The following is a 17,807-nucleotide window of genomic DNA, read 5'->3' as shown; positions in this document are numbered from 1 at the left end:
TGATCGACCTCCTCGGCTGAGATGTTCTCCTGATACCAGGAGTAATTTTACGCAGAAATTTCTCCGACTAGCCTTATTCTAAGTCGACGTATCATGTAAGCAAGCGATCACGAGCTCTTTCAAGCAAGCAGGCATGTGTTCAGACACACAGCATCGATATCACACGCAGTCAATCAGTCGGTCCCTGTTTTTGATCGACCTCCTCGGCTGAGATGTTCTCCTGATACCAGGAGTAATTTTACGCTAAAATTTCTCCGATGAGCCTTATTCTAAGTCGACGTATCATGTAGGCAAGCGATCACAAGCCCTCTTAAGCAAGCAGGCATGTGTTTAGACACACAGCATCGATATCACAAGCAGTCAATCAGTCAGTCCCTGTTTTTGATCGACCTCCTCGGCTGAGATGTTCTCCTGATACCAGGAGTAATTTTACGCAGAAATTTCTCCGACCAGCCTTATTCTAAGTCGACGTATCATGTAAGCAAGCGATCACGAGCTCTTTCAAGCAAGCAGGCATGTGTTTAGACACACAGCATCGATATCACAAGCAGTCAATCAGTCAGTCCCTGTTTTTGATCGACCTCCTCGGCTGAGATGTTCTCCTGATACCAGGAGTAATTTTACGCAGAAATTTCTCCGATTAGCCTTATTCTAAGTCGACGTAACATGTAAGCAAGCGATCACGAGCTCTTTCAAGCAAGCAGGCATGTGTTTAGACACACAGCATCGATATCACAAGCAGTCAATCAGTCAGTCCCTGTTTTTGATCGACCTCCTCGGCTGAGATGTTCTCCTGATACCAGGAGTAATTTCACGCTAAAATTTCTCCGATGAGCCTTATTCTAAGTCGACGTATCATGTAGGCAAGCGATCACAAGCCCTCTTAAGCAAGCAGGCATGTGTTCAGACACACAGCATCGACATTACAAGCATTCAATCAGTCAGTCCCTGTTTTTGATCGACCTCCTCGGCCGAGATGTTCTCCTGATACCAGGAGTAATTTTACGCCAAAATTTCTCCGATGAGCCTCATTCTAAGTCGACGTATCATGTAAGCAAGCGATCACGAGCTCTTTCAAGCAAGCAGGCATGTGTTTAGACACACAGCATCGATATCACACGCAGTCAATCAGTCAGTCCCTGTTTTTGATCGACCTCCTCGGCTGAGATGTTCTCCTGATACCAGGAGTAATTTTACGCAGAAATTTCTCCGACTAGCCTTATTCTAAGTCGACGTATCATGTAAGCAAGCGATCACGAGCTCTTTCAAGCAAGCAGGCATGTGTTCAGACACACAGCATCGATATCACACGCAGTCAATCAGTCGGTCCCTGTTTTTGATCGACCTCCTCGGCTGAGATGTTCTCCTGATACCAGGAGTAATTTTACGCTAAAATTTCTCCGATGAGCCTCATTCTAAGTCGACGTATCATGTAGGCAAGCGATCACAAGCCCTCTTAAGCAAGCAGGCATGTGTTTAGACACACAGCATCGACATTACAAGCATTCAATCAGTCAGTCCCTGTTTTTGATCGACCTCCTCGGCTGAGATGTTCTCCTGATACCAGGAGTAATTTTACGCCAAAATTTCTCCGATGAGCCTTATTCTAAGTCGACGTATCATGTAGGCAAGCGATCACAAGCCCTCTTAAGCAAGCAGGCATGTGTTTAGACACACAGCATCGAGATCACAAGCAGTCAATCAGTCAGTCCCTGTTTTTGATCGACCTCCTCGGCTGAGATGTTCTCCTGATACCAGGAGTAATTTTACGCAGAAATTTCTCCGATTAGCCTTATTCTAAGTCGACGTAACATGTAAGCAAGCGATCACGAGCTCTTTCAAGCAAGCAGGCATGTGTTTAGACACACAGCATCGATATCACAAGCAGTCAATCAGTCAGTCCCTGTTTTTGATCGACCTCCTCGGCTGAGATGTTCTCCTGATACCAGGAGTAATTTTACGCAGAAATTTCTCCGACCAGCCTTATTCTAAGTCGACGTATCATGTAAGCAAGCGATCACGAGCTCTTTCAAGCAAGCAGGCATGTGTTTAGACACACAGCATCGATATCACAAGCAGTCAATCAGTCAGTCCCTGTTTTTGATCGACCTCCTCGGCTGAGATGTTCTCCTGATACCAGGAGTAATTTTACGCAGAAATTTCTCCGATTAGCCTTATTCTAAGTCGACGTAACATGTAAGCAAGCGATCACGAGCTCTTTCAAGCAAGCAGGCATGTGTTTAGACACACAGCATCGATATCACAAGCAGTCAATCAGTCAGTCCCTGTTTTTGATCGACCTCCTCGGCTGAGATGTTCTCCTGATACCAGGAGTAATTTTACGCCAAAATTCCTCCGATTAGCCTTATTCTAAGTCGACGTAACATGTAAGCAAGCGATCACGAGCTCTTTCAAGCAAGCAAGCATGTGTTTAGACACACAGCATCGACATCACAAGCAGTCAACCAGTCAGTCCCTGTTTTTGATCGACCTCCTCGGCTGAGATGTTCTCCTGATACCAGGAGTAATTTTACGCCAAAATTTCTCCGATGAGCCTTATTCTAAGTCGACGTATCATGTAGGCAAGCGATCACAAGCCCTCTTAAGCAAGCAGGCATGTGTTCAGACACACAGCATCGACATCACAAGCAGTCAATCAGTCAGTCCCTGTTTTTGATCGACCTCCTCGGCTGAGATGTTCTCCTGATACCAGGAGTAATTTTACGCAAAAATTTCTACGACTAGCCTTATTCTAAGACGACTTATCATGTAAGCAAGCGATCACGAGCTCTTTCAAGCAAGCAGGCATGTGTTCAGACACACAGCATCGATATCACAAGCAGTCAATCAGTCAGTCCCTGTTTTTGATCGACCTCCTCGGCTGAGATGTTCTCCTGATACCAGGAGTAATTTTACGCAGAAATTTCTCCGATTAGCCTTATTCTAAGTCGACGTAACATGTAAGCAAGCGATCACGAGCTCTTTCAAGCAAGCAGGCATGTGTTTAGACACACAGCATCGATATCACAAGCAGTCAATCAGTCAGTCCCTGTTTTTGATCGACCTCCTCGGCTGAGATGTTCTCCTGATACCAGGAGTAATTTTACGCCAAAATTCCTCCGATTAGCCTTATTCTAAGTCGACGTAACATGTAAGCAAGCGATCACGAGCTCTTTCAAGCAAGCAAGCATGTGTTTAGACACACAGCATCGACATCACAAGCAGTCAACCAGTCAGTCCCTGTTTTTGATCGACCTCCTCGGCTGAGATGTTCTCCTGATACCAGGAGTAATTTTACGCCAAAATTTCTCCGATGAGCCTTATTCTAAGTCGACGTATCATGTAGGCAAGCGATCACAAGCCCTCTCAAGCAAGCAGGCATGTGTTCAGACACACAGCATCGACATCACAAGCAGTCAATCAGTCAGTCCCTGTTTTTGATCGACCTCCTCGGCTGAGATGTTCTCCTGATACCAGGAGTAATTTTACGCAAAAATTTCTACGACTAGCCTTATTCTAAGACGACTTATCATGTAAGCAAGCGATCACGAGCTCTTTCAAGCAAGCAGGCATGTGTTCAGACACACAGCATCGACATCACAAGCAGTCAATCAGTCAGTCCCTGTTTTTGATCGACCTCCTCGGCTGAGATGTTCTCCTGATACCAGGAGTAATTTTACGCTGAAATTCCTCCGATAAGCCTTATTCTAAGTCGACGTATCATGTAGGCATGCGATCACAAGCTCTCTTAAGCAAGCAGGCATGTGTTCAGACACACAGCATCGCCATCACAAGCAGTGAATCAGTCAATTCCCGTCTTTGAACGACCACCTCGGCTCAGATGTTCTTCTGCATAGCCTTACTTTGTCGCTATTTCAGAGCGAAAATCTCGAGTTATGAGAACTGATTTGGCGGCCCCTTTACCCCACCGATCTGACCCCAGAAAACCGCAAACGACAGCCAGAGCTCCACAGCAACAGCAGACACGAAAATTCCCAAGATTCTTGATAATTTTCACGTTTTTCTGCCATAAATTTCGATCCATAGCTCAGAGCGACTGTGGACCTCGCACAATTTTCGTCCTTTCGAAGTCACGTCCACTCAAGTTGCGTCTTTATTCATATCCACGTCTCTTGAAGTTCGCGAAATGCTAATCGAACATCGATCGCAGTGACTAAAGCTTGTATGTCCTTGTTTTTTTCCAAAAATTGCGGTCGCATTAGTCATACCAAAAATCAAATCGAATGTCCACAAAAAGGTTCCTATTTCTTCGAAAAACGTAAAACTGAAATCCGCCCGAATTCAACTTTTTCCAGCATTTTATTCTTGTGTCAAATAATATTTAGTTTGAGAATGAATAGACAGTCGCATAATCCGATTCATAGTAACAGCTGTAAATCGCAAAGTCCTAGTGTTGAATCCACGTGTTACAAATTCTTCTTCTCTGCATTGCAGCTGCCAAACTTACTTACATATATTCGGATTAACTTGAGACTCATCACAATTCCTCTATCTTGCAGAAATACATTCGCTTATCATGAGAGTTTTCATTTTTTTTCTTGCGTTTTGCACCTCTTCGAATAGTCTCGTAAGAACGAGAATGCGGAGTTGTATTACTCTTTGAAAACAAATCAACGGCAATGTGTGGACAGAACACTTACAACTAGCAGCACTGTCAGGGTAAGTGTAAAAAGTACAGTATTTCTGTTACATGATGTGTAGTGCAGAATCTTTATTGATGTGTGAAAACTTAGTGTAGCGTGAAAGTAAAAGTTATACTGATTACAAAGTAATTTTGCAGGTTGCACAGGTGCAATAGAATCTTCTGTTTCTTCTGAAATCACATCATGTAACTGTGTCAGGGGTGGTGACGGACGTTTTAAATTCAAGGCCATCTCCTGATGGCTGGAAAAATCACGTAAGCTGTCTTATGGGCCTCAAACGCTGAAAAGAATCGTTTTCAAATTTCAGCATTCAGTATCAGAAATCTCGTTTGAACATGAGTCAGCATTTTATCCAGTAACTCCCATCCTAGAATTAGCTCAAAGTGTCCGATAAAGAAGTAGTGTAATGTAGAAATTTTCTATGCGAGTAACGTTTTGCCGATATACTTATCTATCTTTTACTTTGAAGACTGAAATGTTTACCGTTTCATTGAATCTGTTACGTTATTGCTATTTGTAAGTACCTAGCTACAATTTTCAATTCAGCCTCTGCAAAAACTGCTCTTTTCAGTACATTCATTTCATGATCGATACTTTTTCACTGTGGAGCGCAGATCAATTCACCCATGCCGACAAATTTTTATTAAACCCATTAGAAAATGAAGAAAATTGTACAACTAGAAATAGGAGATTAGAATCACGCTGGAGTAGACTCGTAAGAATTGCAAAGAAAGCGTGACTGGGAATTCGAGAACAGTTCTTACCTCCTATTCACTCGCCTGTTTAGTGCATTGTGGAATGGGTTTTACTACCATTCGGACAAAGCCTAGTTTCACCACATTCTCATAGAGAAGCGAAATTCATCGAATTGGTATAAATCACGTGCGCTACTTCACTGGTTTCAGACAGTTGACTATGTAGTATGTTTAATATGCAGTAATATAGCTTTGTGGTTATATGTAGTTAAATCATGGTAGTTGTATACTCAAGTACATTATTTATTGTTTCTCCTTGAAAAAAGAATGAACTTGGAAATCGGTTTCGGGTTGAATCCTGGCGAATAATGATTGGGCATTTATCTAAGCGACAATACACACTAAATTTGCAAATTGAACTAGTATTATAATATTTATGTATAAGTAGGGATCTTCCTCGTCATTATAATATAACGCTTGTTATGCCTTATATTCTTTTTTTTCTCTTACTTTTCTTGTTTTCGTGGTAAGTTCGTGCGCATGTCATATGTGGCAGATACGTACCTAGAATAGTTTTAATTTTAAGGTAGTAATCAATCGATATATGCTACAGTAACTATCTGAAACTTGGTAAGTTTGCATTTCAAAATTCATTCCAGACATACGTTCAAGTGAGTTGTCACAATATGGAGTACAGTGAACTACGTATTAGTTTCTCGTATCAACAGTAGGAATACGGTCAGTCTACCCGGCAAAATCTACTTTTGCGTAGACCATGAGAGCATAGCTATTTTTTCGAATTCACGGGAACAGCAAGTGCAGTATTATTAGTAATTAAATTTGATAATATACTGCTATGAAATCCCGTTTGTGTTAACAAACAAAAGTTTTCTTTCGTTATCAAAATGACAATGCAATGAGCATATCGTCGAAATACAAGCATAAAGTATCCTTCTGCTTATCGACAGTTACAAAGTTTCAGCTTTCACTGTAACATATACATGTATGTATGTTTATATATAAAGGTACAATTTTCTTTGAGAAAACAAACTTTTTTTTCTTGTCTTATTAAGTCCTATACAATAAGTTTACAATGATACAAGGTCGAGCGGGGTGCTGCAGGATGCGATACGACGAAACATCATTATGAACTTCAAAAATTCAAGAAAAAAGGATCAGATTATTCTGAATATAGGTATTGAAATTGGATATCGGATGACCGTATGAATATTTCGGTGCAAGGTGTCGAATTTTTGGTCTTCTTGAGCAGGTGTTTGCTAATACAAAGTAAATATTCAATAACAGTATGTGAGTCTCTGGAATCTAGCATTGTTATAAAACTAACTTGTAGCCCAAGATTATCAATAATTATCGACGATGACAATGATCTTTGTATAACTAAATGAATGGACTAACCACACGTCTTATGGACAATATACGATAGCAAATTAACCAAGTTTTTAGAGATGTGCAAAAACGTGTATCAGAAGTATCCAAATGCCTATGGAGTATTTGTTTGTTGGTTTACTGGCGCCTTATGGATTAAACTTTTCATCGAGGGACTTCAGTTTGGGAAAGTTCGTATTCAAAAAATTACCTTGTATAGATACACACTAACTGTAATCTACACATATATATCTTATATTTATCAACTAAAGGTGAATGACTCTTTGGTATTAAGTGACGTATACAGATATTAAACTATTAAAAATAGCATCCTGTAGCATTCAGCTAAGCCTCCACTCACACAACATTATTTTTCATAATCGTATGTTCATATTTATTACATTACTCTATACCATTAAGGTTAGTTTATTCAAAGTTAAAGCTTTCCATGGTTTTTTAATGTTGTAACAACGGACTACAACGAATCGCAGCCTCTCACAGGACACAGCTAGCCATCGTTCATTCATTTTTTCTGTCTTTTTTTTTTAGTTCGTAATTATTTTTTTCATCATTTTGATTTCTTGTACTTCACTTTTAATTTTTAAAGTACGTATAGTTATGTCGGAAGTATATTTCCATTTTATTTACAGTTGGACAATAGAATTTTATGTTACGTAGAATCCTCCAGACATGCGATATCACCGGTGATTAATAAATTCACCTATTATGATTGCAACGAAATTATTGTATTACATCAAAAAGAATTCCAACTGTTGAGAATCTTATGTTAGTCTTCTATACATTAAATTAATTCTATCATGTACAGTGGATGTTCACATCTTTTGAGACGCTTTTAAAATTCTTTGGATTCCAGGTTTCTCATTGGCTAAAAGATGAGTGTCGAATTTTTTTTCTAGGTCTCATTAAGAAAAGGGGTATGTTTAATTCTACAAAATGTTGAAGTCTTGGTAATACCACATTCATCATATTTTTACTACAAACGTTTGTTGTCATGATAACTTTATTCAAAGCGGTTCTGATAATATGAGCTCCCGTTGTACAAACACATATACATGCTTTATGTATTTACAAATATACGTCCTTTTTCAAGGTTCGAAATTAATACTAAGAAATGGTTAATTATTAACGAACAAATAATGGCAAGTGAATATAACAGCTTCAAACATAAAATAATATTCCTTACGTATTCAATATAGTGACTACTTGCACAATAACGTTGTTTGTGCAAAACAAGAAAACAGTTAGTAGTGTTTCTTTGGTAACGACTTACAGCTCGATACCAGAAAAGAAAATTAAATTTCCTTTCCTTTCTTTTAAAGCGTAACTTTCTTGGCAGCATCGATAATACCATGTCTTCTAGTCCTAATGAAACTATGTCCAACTGTATTACACTTGTTGTGAAACGAAAGAAATGTTAACGTATTCAAGACAAGAGTTTCGCAAACCACGATTACGAGTGTTAGTTATTAAGGCAACTTTTGTTACAAATTTAATGATTCATCATATAGGATACTTTTTTACTTTAATCTTTAAATACAGAGAGTAATTTTCTATGAGAGTTTAGTTTCTTTCAGTAAGCCTGAGAATCTCGGCACCTCAATAAAATGCGCTAGATGATAAGATCGTGAAAAACAACCTTCATTGTGAAATACAATTATTTCTGAACATCTTTGGACAACCATTATGACGTTATTGTTTGAAAATTAGAGTTGTAAGTACAGTGGTTTGATTAACGTAAACAATAACGCTTTGAAATATTTAAATTAACAACGTAAGGCAAACATTTTCAAATCGTATCTAAATAAATATTATTCTACGCATTAGGTAAGGAAAATTATGTAACAAGATGTTTATTAGCAATGAACAAACTTTATATAGGCCTCCGAGTCTCAGAACCTGACTGATTGGTGACAAATGTGATTATTATCGACAGGGCATTAATTAATATAATACGTTTTCATATTTTTTTTTTTTTTACCATATAGATAAGTAGAAAAACTCTTAATTGTAATATTTACGTGTCTTTATTAAATGCAAGTAATGAAATCGTTTGATATAAGTTAGTTAATTTATTAAAGATTTTTCTCTCACTAATCAATGGGCATTTTGAACAAGTCGAGAGAGTTGCTAGCTGCGCGAATACTTTGCTGTTTTGTACAATCGATTTCATATATCCAACTGATTTTTAGAGGGATTTAATATACCACACGAAAATAACTGAAATTGAAATCGACGGTACTGTACAATATATATATATGTATATGTGTATATATATATATATTATAATATTACATTATAATTTCGTATATCTATATACTTTTACATGGTAATATTTATAATTTGTATAATTCATGTTTTGTGTAATTGTGTATATTACAGTATTTTCACATAAGTAGGTATGTCTTTTATTAATATTTATAAGTTTAATGATTTTAAGAACTGTAATAATCAGGATAATAATTATACTTGAACGTTCAAGAGACAATAAACATGGTGACGCAAAAAATGCACGGGAGCAGTCTGATGTATTAATGGTAATTTAATATTTATATTAGTTATAACCAGCAACTGAGATTTATAGAGTGCCAAGTCCATCAAGAAAACTCGAGAAATAAAATGATGATTATCATTATCACAAAGCTCTATTTACAAGATTAAATGGAACACGCGTGTCGGGGTGTTTCAGAACAAAAAGGTATATCCACAATACATTCTACACATTTCTGGACTTGTATGTGTAGCATGTCACTTGGATAAAAGTAGTAAAGAAATCAGATAAATTATATTCGATTAGCTACTGACAAGTCCGTTTGCAAAAATTAAATAGTGCAAATATTTGGGAAAAATGGACTTGTCAATCTATAATTTTCAGGCACAGCGTTTTCATATATTTATATATGTATACTTTGCGAGTATGAATTTTCATATAAGAAAATGGCGACATGCTATGTATCAATAGTATCGTATAGAAACAGCTACTTTTTACCTCATTAATTATTCATTTATGTGCTAAAAGTTTTCACTTTAGATACCTCTTAAATACGCACAGTCCTGACTACAGCATTTTATTACACTCTTAATCACCTACAAGAGTCTTTTCTTTTTCTTCCCCCGTTTCTTTTTTTTTTTTTTTTTTCATTTTCTTTGTTATTATTTAATTTATTATTTTTAACGTTAGTTCATCGTTAAGGTCTTGGTCATCTGCTTGCATAAGACTAGGTAAAGATTAAATTATTTATTTTAATTTTAATATTGTTACAAACACTTCGAGATTAATCGTCCAGTTGCGATTCAAGGGGTGTGACCCCTTGTACTAAGATTTGGATTTATCACAGAAAAACATTGTAATAATATTTAATCTTATACTTTTTTCGAAGTTTTCGGATGAATTCCTGTTAAGTACATCCATGATTTTTTTAATGAGGAATGAACGCGATTTTCAATATTTTTGTTTTTTCTTTATACTCATAGCAACATTATGGGACATACGAAGTACGATTGAGTTGGTAAAAGCACTTAAGGGAAGGAATCACGCGGTTCTGTTTCAAAATCAGCGTGACTAAATTAAGAGGCTTGTAAAGTGCTTGCTCCTAAGTACAGTCCTTAGATAAAATGTATACATGCATTTGGATAATGCCGTTAACGTGCTAATATTTGGAATTGTTTTCCGCCAAATCCACGGAGACTCAATAGAGATATTACGGACCGTGAACCAATAAATAGTCAACTGCAATGTATACATAATTCCTAAGACTTGATGTACATGGAATTAAATATGCTTTAATGATGACCTGACTCATGGGGTTTCATTCTTTATTTTTTTTTCCAATAAACCCCTTATTGAAGATGTAAACTGAATCCCAATTTCGAAATACTACGTTGGCAAAAATCTTCCAATCATATGCAGAAACAATAATATCACGCTAATAAGCATTTTCGCTATAACAATACAAGGTTTGCAATTTATAAGTTGCATTTTGTCGAATCTCTCGATAATAAGAGTACGTATTTCAATTCAGAAAAATTTCAAATTCAAATTATATCTGGTAGTTCTGCTGACACGTTTTAAATATTTCAAATTCTGGACATATGAATTAGTCGTTGATCCTTTCGCTCCTGTTGGTAGATAAAAAAAGGATGCAAAATCTATATATTGAGTACCCAATAATCCCCAATATTGCAAACGATATACAAATATGCGACTGCAGTCTTTAAAAGTCTCTTAACACAACGCGAAGGTTGCGTCAGCCTGACCATATTCAATATACTACATATATACGCGTTTCACACATATTTGCCCCACGCAAGCATGAAATACTGAAAACTAACTTTTTTATGGAGACAATTCTACTCATTTCGTACCAAACTTCTTTCTTAAACACCTCGTACGATTGGCAGTATATAACGTGTTAATATCCCGAAAGGACAAGTTTAATTATTTTATAAATAAATGAATTATTATTTATTATTATGTTTAGTAATACGTAGCACGTGTTATAGTAATTTATATGCAATATTTTACAAGTGCAGAGATTCATAAGAATGTTTTTTTTTTTTACGTTGATAATGATTTAGTTCGTTGACTAGGATTTTATGTATTTAAACTGGAAAAAACTTGTACATTTTGTGTTTTTTTTTTCTATCAGCATACCCATGCGTCATGTCTGAACTTCACGCGTTAAATTGGTTAGAAATGAACAAAAAATTGTATCTGCAAATACACATATGTATACTTGTACAGAAATTTTCCGTTTTGCCATGTGGCATGAATAACATAACAACAGAATTTGAAGATTAAATTAGTAAATTGTACTGAACTCCGTATGCTTTTAAAAGTTTTTTTCCGCTACACCTAATCTCGAATTTTGAAAAACTGTACTAGAAAAATGGCTAAGAAAAAAGATGAAAAAAATCTGTTTATAATTTATAGTCCTACCTTGATTGGTATTCACAACTGTTGGTACTTTTCATCGATGATGATCACTCTGCAGGCAAATGCTTAATTTCATGTATCTCACAGCGTATTTTGACTTACTTAATGAAATGACGCTGACTAATGAAGTCTAACTATTAGTGAATAAACACATTAAGAATTGGGTTACGAATGTCGCTAATTGCAGCGTAGAGTAAACCAATTTGGCTATACACTTTTCAATCACCATTGTTGATTTTTTCTTTTTTTAGCTAATATTTCTCCATCATATCAATGACAATAAAACTAAACGAAAACTGTACTTAGATTTGCAGTTGATGCATTGATGATAAATACATATGGTTCGGGCCGAGAATGAACATAACATTGATTGAAGCATTCAGTTTTGATAGATGGCCAGTAAGAAAATGAAATAACAACTGTTTGTAAACTTTCCGATACTAGATAATGAGAGATGTGTTTTAGAAAAACTAACGAAGTAATTAAAATTTGCCATTCTCTGATTAAAATATATTCACGTTCATTAAGAGCACGATTTTCATCGTGACTATACCCTGATAAATGAGTTGTTATATCAATTCTAGACATATTTTGTATTTAAATAATGAAAGGGTTTAATTTTAATATAACCGGTATTGCATATCAAGATTCAGTTAGCGATTCTGTACAAATTCGAATGATCTATTCTGGCAGGTTTGTTTTGAACGTTTACAATTTTTTTTTTTTTTTGCGTTTTCCTTTTTTTCATTTTTTTAAATCTTTTTACTGATCACTGGCGCACGATGTATCTTCATACGGAAAATTTACATAACGTATTTTCCAAAGTCTTCTGTCTTATTATGAGTTCGTTCTTTTATACAATAAGCCTTTGGTAAATTTTTATACTAAAGAATTTTTTAAAGAGTTCTTAGCACTTTTTTTTTTTCTTCACAAAAGTCTGCTTCCTGGAAGCTTGAAGACGAAAAATTTTGCAGTCACAACGAACTTCGTACACTGGGCTTGAGGTGGCAAATCGATTGAAGAAAGTAACGATAATCATATACGGATAAAACAGCTGATTAATACAACAATTTGATTTTTCACCTCTTACTACATATACATGATATATGTTGATACTTTTCCCAGAGCTCTCGGCAGTTCATTATTATTACTATTATTATTATTATTATTATTATTATTATTATTATTATTATTATTATTATTATTATTATTATTATTATTATTATTCTTGTTGTTGTTGTTGTTGTTGTTGTTGTTGTTGTTGTTGTTGTTGTTGTTGTTGTTGTTGTTGTTGTTGTTGTTGTTGTTGTTGTTGTTGTTGTTGTTGTTGTTGTTGTTGTTGTTGTTGTTGTTGTTGTTGTTGTTGTTGTTGTTGTTGTTGTTGTTGTTGTTGTTGTTGTTGTTGTTGTTGTTGTTGTTGTTGTTGTTGTTGTTGTTGTTGTTGTTGTTATTCAGTGTCTTCTGCGTCAGGAGCAACTGCATTTAATACCGAGACACGAAAATTCTTGCTCTCACTATGCGCATACCGACAAATCCCTAGGTAAGTCCAGTTCTTCACTCGACAATCCAGGGTCCCATATTGGCTAGCACCAATCGTCTTCGTCACTATCCGAGTGCCTCGATCTCGGTGCTCTCTGCTTTGGCTGTGACGGTGGCGGCTTGTAACCGTTCGGTACTGGACTCGGTAGCAGCCTTCCACCCCTGCCCATTGCCACAGCTTGTTCGAAGCTCAAAGGGCAGTGGCTCAAGGGTATCGTGGGAGGAGGTGCGTGAGAATTTTGCGGGGCATGCGTCACGTGTGGTCCGTGAGTAGGCGAAGCGTTCAACTTTGGAAAGTTGATGTTCGCAGGCTGCAACTGGAGGGTCGACGGCTTGTTGGGGGTTGGTGGCAACCTTCTGCCCTGACCTCTTCTAGTCACGAGGACCGGATAGCTGTGCTGGTGAGGGTGGTGCGTATGCGCCGGTTGTCGCCCACCGACGGGACTCGGTGACCGGGATCGCTGCTCGAGGCTCGTAGTTCCATAATGTTGACTATGACCCATCCTGTGAACCGGGCTGGGTGATCTAGCTGGACTTGTCGAGGCGCTCCAGGAACCTGTCCAAGTCATTGCGTGTGTATTACATGTGTGATACAGGATTGAAATAGGTACTACAGAAAATAAATCGAGTCTAAATCGAGAATCAATGGCAGGGTTTCATTTTACACGACAACGAGCTTTAAGGGTTTTTCTTTTTTGTACATGACACTCGGTTTGTCGCTATGTTTACAGGATTATTCGTAAAGTGCAACTCTATATGGGATTCATTTATGGACAAGTCGGTGTAAACTATAAGGCTGTGTGATGTGAGTATACTTATTATGAGAAGGCTGACAGGTTCGTAAGATGAATTGAAGTTTTTATCAAACAAATTGTATAAGCTGATAATGAATTGCATCTAACATGGTAAATATGACAGTGAAGGTCCAAAAAATAAAATATTTAGCAGTAAACATATTTCTAATCTTCAATCATTGCTCCAGTCATTTTTAGTGCAAAGTTATGAATTTTCCAAGTGAATGTAGATCTGCGTCTACTGCAAACCGTGGTTAGTTGTTTACTACTTACAGACTCTCAACTTCAAAATGAGATTATATTACTTTCTGATCAAGGTAACAAATCCTGTTAATTTCGTCTATTTGACGAGTTACAGAAATATACTAACGATGGCTGCAATAGGTCGAATATACGAAGGCAATGTTCCAAAGATAAATAATAATACTATGTCAGCTACGAAACAGGTATAATCAGCATTTCTTCGGCATTAGTATACTAATGAATTCTACAAGGCGTGCATGCAAATCGTTTGTGCATATGTGTATATATACAATGTGAACATTGTTTTTCAGATTATAGGAATTTGGACAATGTTACTGAGTATTGTGAAGTCTTTGTGCAAGCATAAATAACTGAATTAAAGGATTCTTGAATGGATAATTTCACGAGTATTTTTCATATTGTATGCTTAGGACTGTAATATTTTTACGTGACATGGTAAACTAAATGATATGTAAAATGTTTGTAACTTTATAGATGAGCGACTATTGATTGGAAGTAGAAAACATAGCAGACAATAAAAGGTGTAATGCCAAGGTTAAACAGTAAAATTACCATCGTCGTAATAGTTGCAGAAGTCGTAATAGTCTATGTAGCGCAAAACAGAACAAAATAAAACAATATATTACATCAAGGAACGTTAAGCAACTTTGCAAAAGTCAGTTTTAATTAGAGACTAAACTTAGTTAACCAATCGTTAGCCAAAAAGTTTATTTGTATAAATTAAATGCAAAAAGACATGTTTGTAATTGTGGATAGTTTTCAGCGTATGCTCAGAGAATAATGCAAGTTGTTTCAAGTTACTTCAGCAAACCTTGTTAAGTAGCAGCACCATAATACAAAAATTATATTTGCTGTGCTAATTTATGTATGGCAAATTACATAGATTATTTATGGATGGCGAAGTGACCTGCTTCGTACAAAAAATCAAACAATGCATCTACAATAAAAGCTTTCTCCCCGTGTGCAATTCTCACGTAACGGAAAAAGAAACAACATCAAGATGAATACATGTCTCGATACTTTTATTCCAATCGTAACGCCTGAGACGGGCGAAGAGATACGTATCCCCATAGATCATTTGTATTTTTGACTATGTCATAAAGTACCCACACTTCGCTAGATCTTGATTTGGTATTCATCAAGTCAAACGGACCAGTTAATGATGAATTGTTACGATAAGGTGCAAATAATTAAAAGGCTTGTATCCTTTCGAAATGTAAAAGAAAAACAAATTGTCGCATAAAATAAACGAGACAACCGTGTGATAGAGCAATAGAATTAAAATAACGCACTCACCTCGTATTCTATGCCGATGATTATACTGGGAGCCATGTGGATGCTGTGAGTGCCTTTGAATGTCAACGACATTACTAACTGTATCGCTAAACCCAGGACCCTCGTGATAATGATGAACACGGTGATCGTATCTGTGCCGTCTGGGCGATGGCGATCTATGCAAGATCGGAGAGTGTTTTCTACAAATTGAAGACATCGCTTATAGAGTTCCAAAACTAGTTTCAGATCGAATATTATTCTTCCAAGTCAAAGGAAGCGAAATCTTGGGTATAACCGACGAATGAAAAGGGATACCTTAAGCTGGGTGACCTAGAATGATGTCTCTGTTGAGATATTGGATGATGAGGGTGCAGCCTTTCGCCAGGATGCGTTAAGCTTTCAAGGCTTCCAGCTCGAGATTCGCTAACTACCACGTCCTGTAGCTCCATCTAAACAAATCACATCATGAGAATACGTTCCGTCATTTAGTGCATGCTAGGAAAAAGAGGAAGGATCTGTAATTGGCTCGAAATCTTGACTTACAAAATTCTGTCTCCATTTTTTTTTCAGAACAGCTTTTAAGCTTTAAACTTTAGTATCACGCCTTTTGCCTCGAGTTTGAAGATGTCATGTCTTTTGAATGGTTTTGAATCGTCCAATTTAATTGCTCATAAGCACGGATAAAATACTTTGTTACATAAATCACGGGTTTTATAGACGGATGATTCGATGTTGATGGTATAAAAATAACACAGAAAGATCCAGTAAACTGGATAACCGCTGTGTCTCACATCATACCGTTCAATATAGAACGACTAGTCATACTTATACAAATATTCAAAATCTTTTCAAATGACTGACAATATTTCCATGTATACTCTCAGTGTAATGTAGTATAGAACACTAAAACTGGAATGTATAAGAGAAACTCTATATCATGCGTTCCCATGCTCATGCATCAGGTAATAGTTAAGGAGTCAAATCACTGAAATCAATAGTGTCGAACGCATAAGTGCCCCATACTTACCACTCACATATAAAGGGACCTTTTAAAAGGTGGACAGATATATCCAATAATATTCATAATTATACTAACACCATGAAGGTGAAAGCAGCTAGGGAAGGGTGGGACTATTTCTATTCTTAACACATCTAGTTGGTAGTGTAAGTAGTGGATACGAATACCTGATGAAAAATACTATGATTTGAGGGTTTCTGTCTCGTCTTGTACTATTTAGATGTGAGGAACACACAGTGGCTACTATTACGTCGCTTAATTCCGTTTGTACCGCCATCCTGAAGTGTACGTACATCAATAACTCAATTTTTGTAAGTTTCGTCACATATATCACTAATGAAGTCCATGATTAGCTGCATAGAATCGAAATGGTGTCTACATTTGAATTTCCCCTAAAATGATGGGACGTGTTGATCTAGAATCTACTACGTAATTATTTTGGGTCAATTGTTAAACATAAAGGAATTCTATTGACGGAAACTATGTAGTATTTGGTTCTAGAATCTAATCCTAACGTATAAATTCATGTACGAAAAATCTGCGTGGGTATAATTTAATCAGCATACCATGTAAGGATAACGCTATACTATTCGGTGTAGTAGATACTACCGATTAAGAGTGAGGCAACTGAATGTATCGTGGCATTGAGTAGAATACTCTTAACAAGATTGTCAATCATTGTTGTTAAGTGGTATTCGCAAAAAGTTGGAGAGAGAATACACACATGGTACGTATTTAACGAGGGTATTGTCACGAAGAAATAACGACAATTAATCATAAGAAAATATTGACTCGACAGTTTCAAAGAGTGAGTTGAGTTAGGATTGGAACCGAGACCTTGAGGTAACGGATTGAGGAGCGAGGTACGAAAGTGGTGTTCTGGTGGTGTTGGTAGTACGAGGGTCGGTGGTAGCTGTTATCGTAGCGTAGGTACTCCTGAGAGGGCTCGGCTAACAACGGTTCTAGCTCGGGAGCTCGATCGAGGTTGTTAACTACACCCCCACTCCCACCCCCTCCCTGGCTACTCTCTCCGCTGCTGCCTAGTTTATCGTACGGATGGGACACAATCCAGTTCACCTTTTTGTTCCTGAGGGAGAGAAAACAAAGATTAATTCGTCAAGTCCTTCAAAGTCTTCCGTAAGATCAATCTCGTTAAATTGACATAAAATCGCATCTAATCACTAGTCGATTAGGGGTGATTTTTGCGATAAAGATACG

At 36.9% G+C, this 17,807-nt stretch overlaps 1 protein-coding gene across 1 annotated transcript in view; it reads right to left on the bottom strand.

Moving 5' to 3' along the window:
- Positions 1 to 13,113: 13,113 nt before the first annotated feature.
- The window catches only part of LOC124406879 (voltage-dependent calcium channel type A subunit alpha-1), a 74,496-nt gene continuing 69,802 nt past the window's right edge, over positions 13,114 to 17,807 (bottom strand). The window contains exons 31-35 of the mRNA XM_046882537.1: positions 17,427 to 17,676; positions 15,887 to 16,020; positions 15,593 to 15,771; positions 14,849 to 14,881; positions 13,114 to 13,794 (exon numbers count right to left, since the gene is read on the bottom strand). Coding sequence (XP_046738493.1) covers positions 13,283 to 13,794; positions 14,849 to 14,881; positions 15,593 to 15,771; positions 15,887 to 16,020; positions 17,427 to 17,676 — 1,108 coding nt within the window. The 3' untranslated portion in view covers positions 13,114 to 13,282. The remainder of the gene's footprint in view (positions 13,795 to 14,848; positions 14,882 to 15,592; positions 15,772 to 15,886; positions 16,021 to 17,426; positions 17,677 to 17,807) is intronic.

Source organism: Diprion similis, chromosome 6 (assembly GCF_021155765.1).
Source record: "Diprion similis isolate iyDipSimi1 chromosome 6, iyDipSimi1.1, whole genome shotgun sequence".
NCBI lineage: Eukaryota > Metazoa > Arthropoda > Insecta > Hymenoptera > Diprionidae > Diprion > Diprion similis.
The sequence above is the reverse complement of the archived record's forward strand: the minus strand, read 5'-3'. Positions and strand labels throughout refer to the sequence as shown.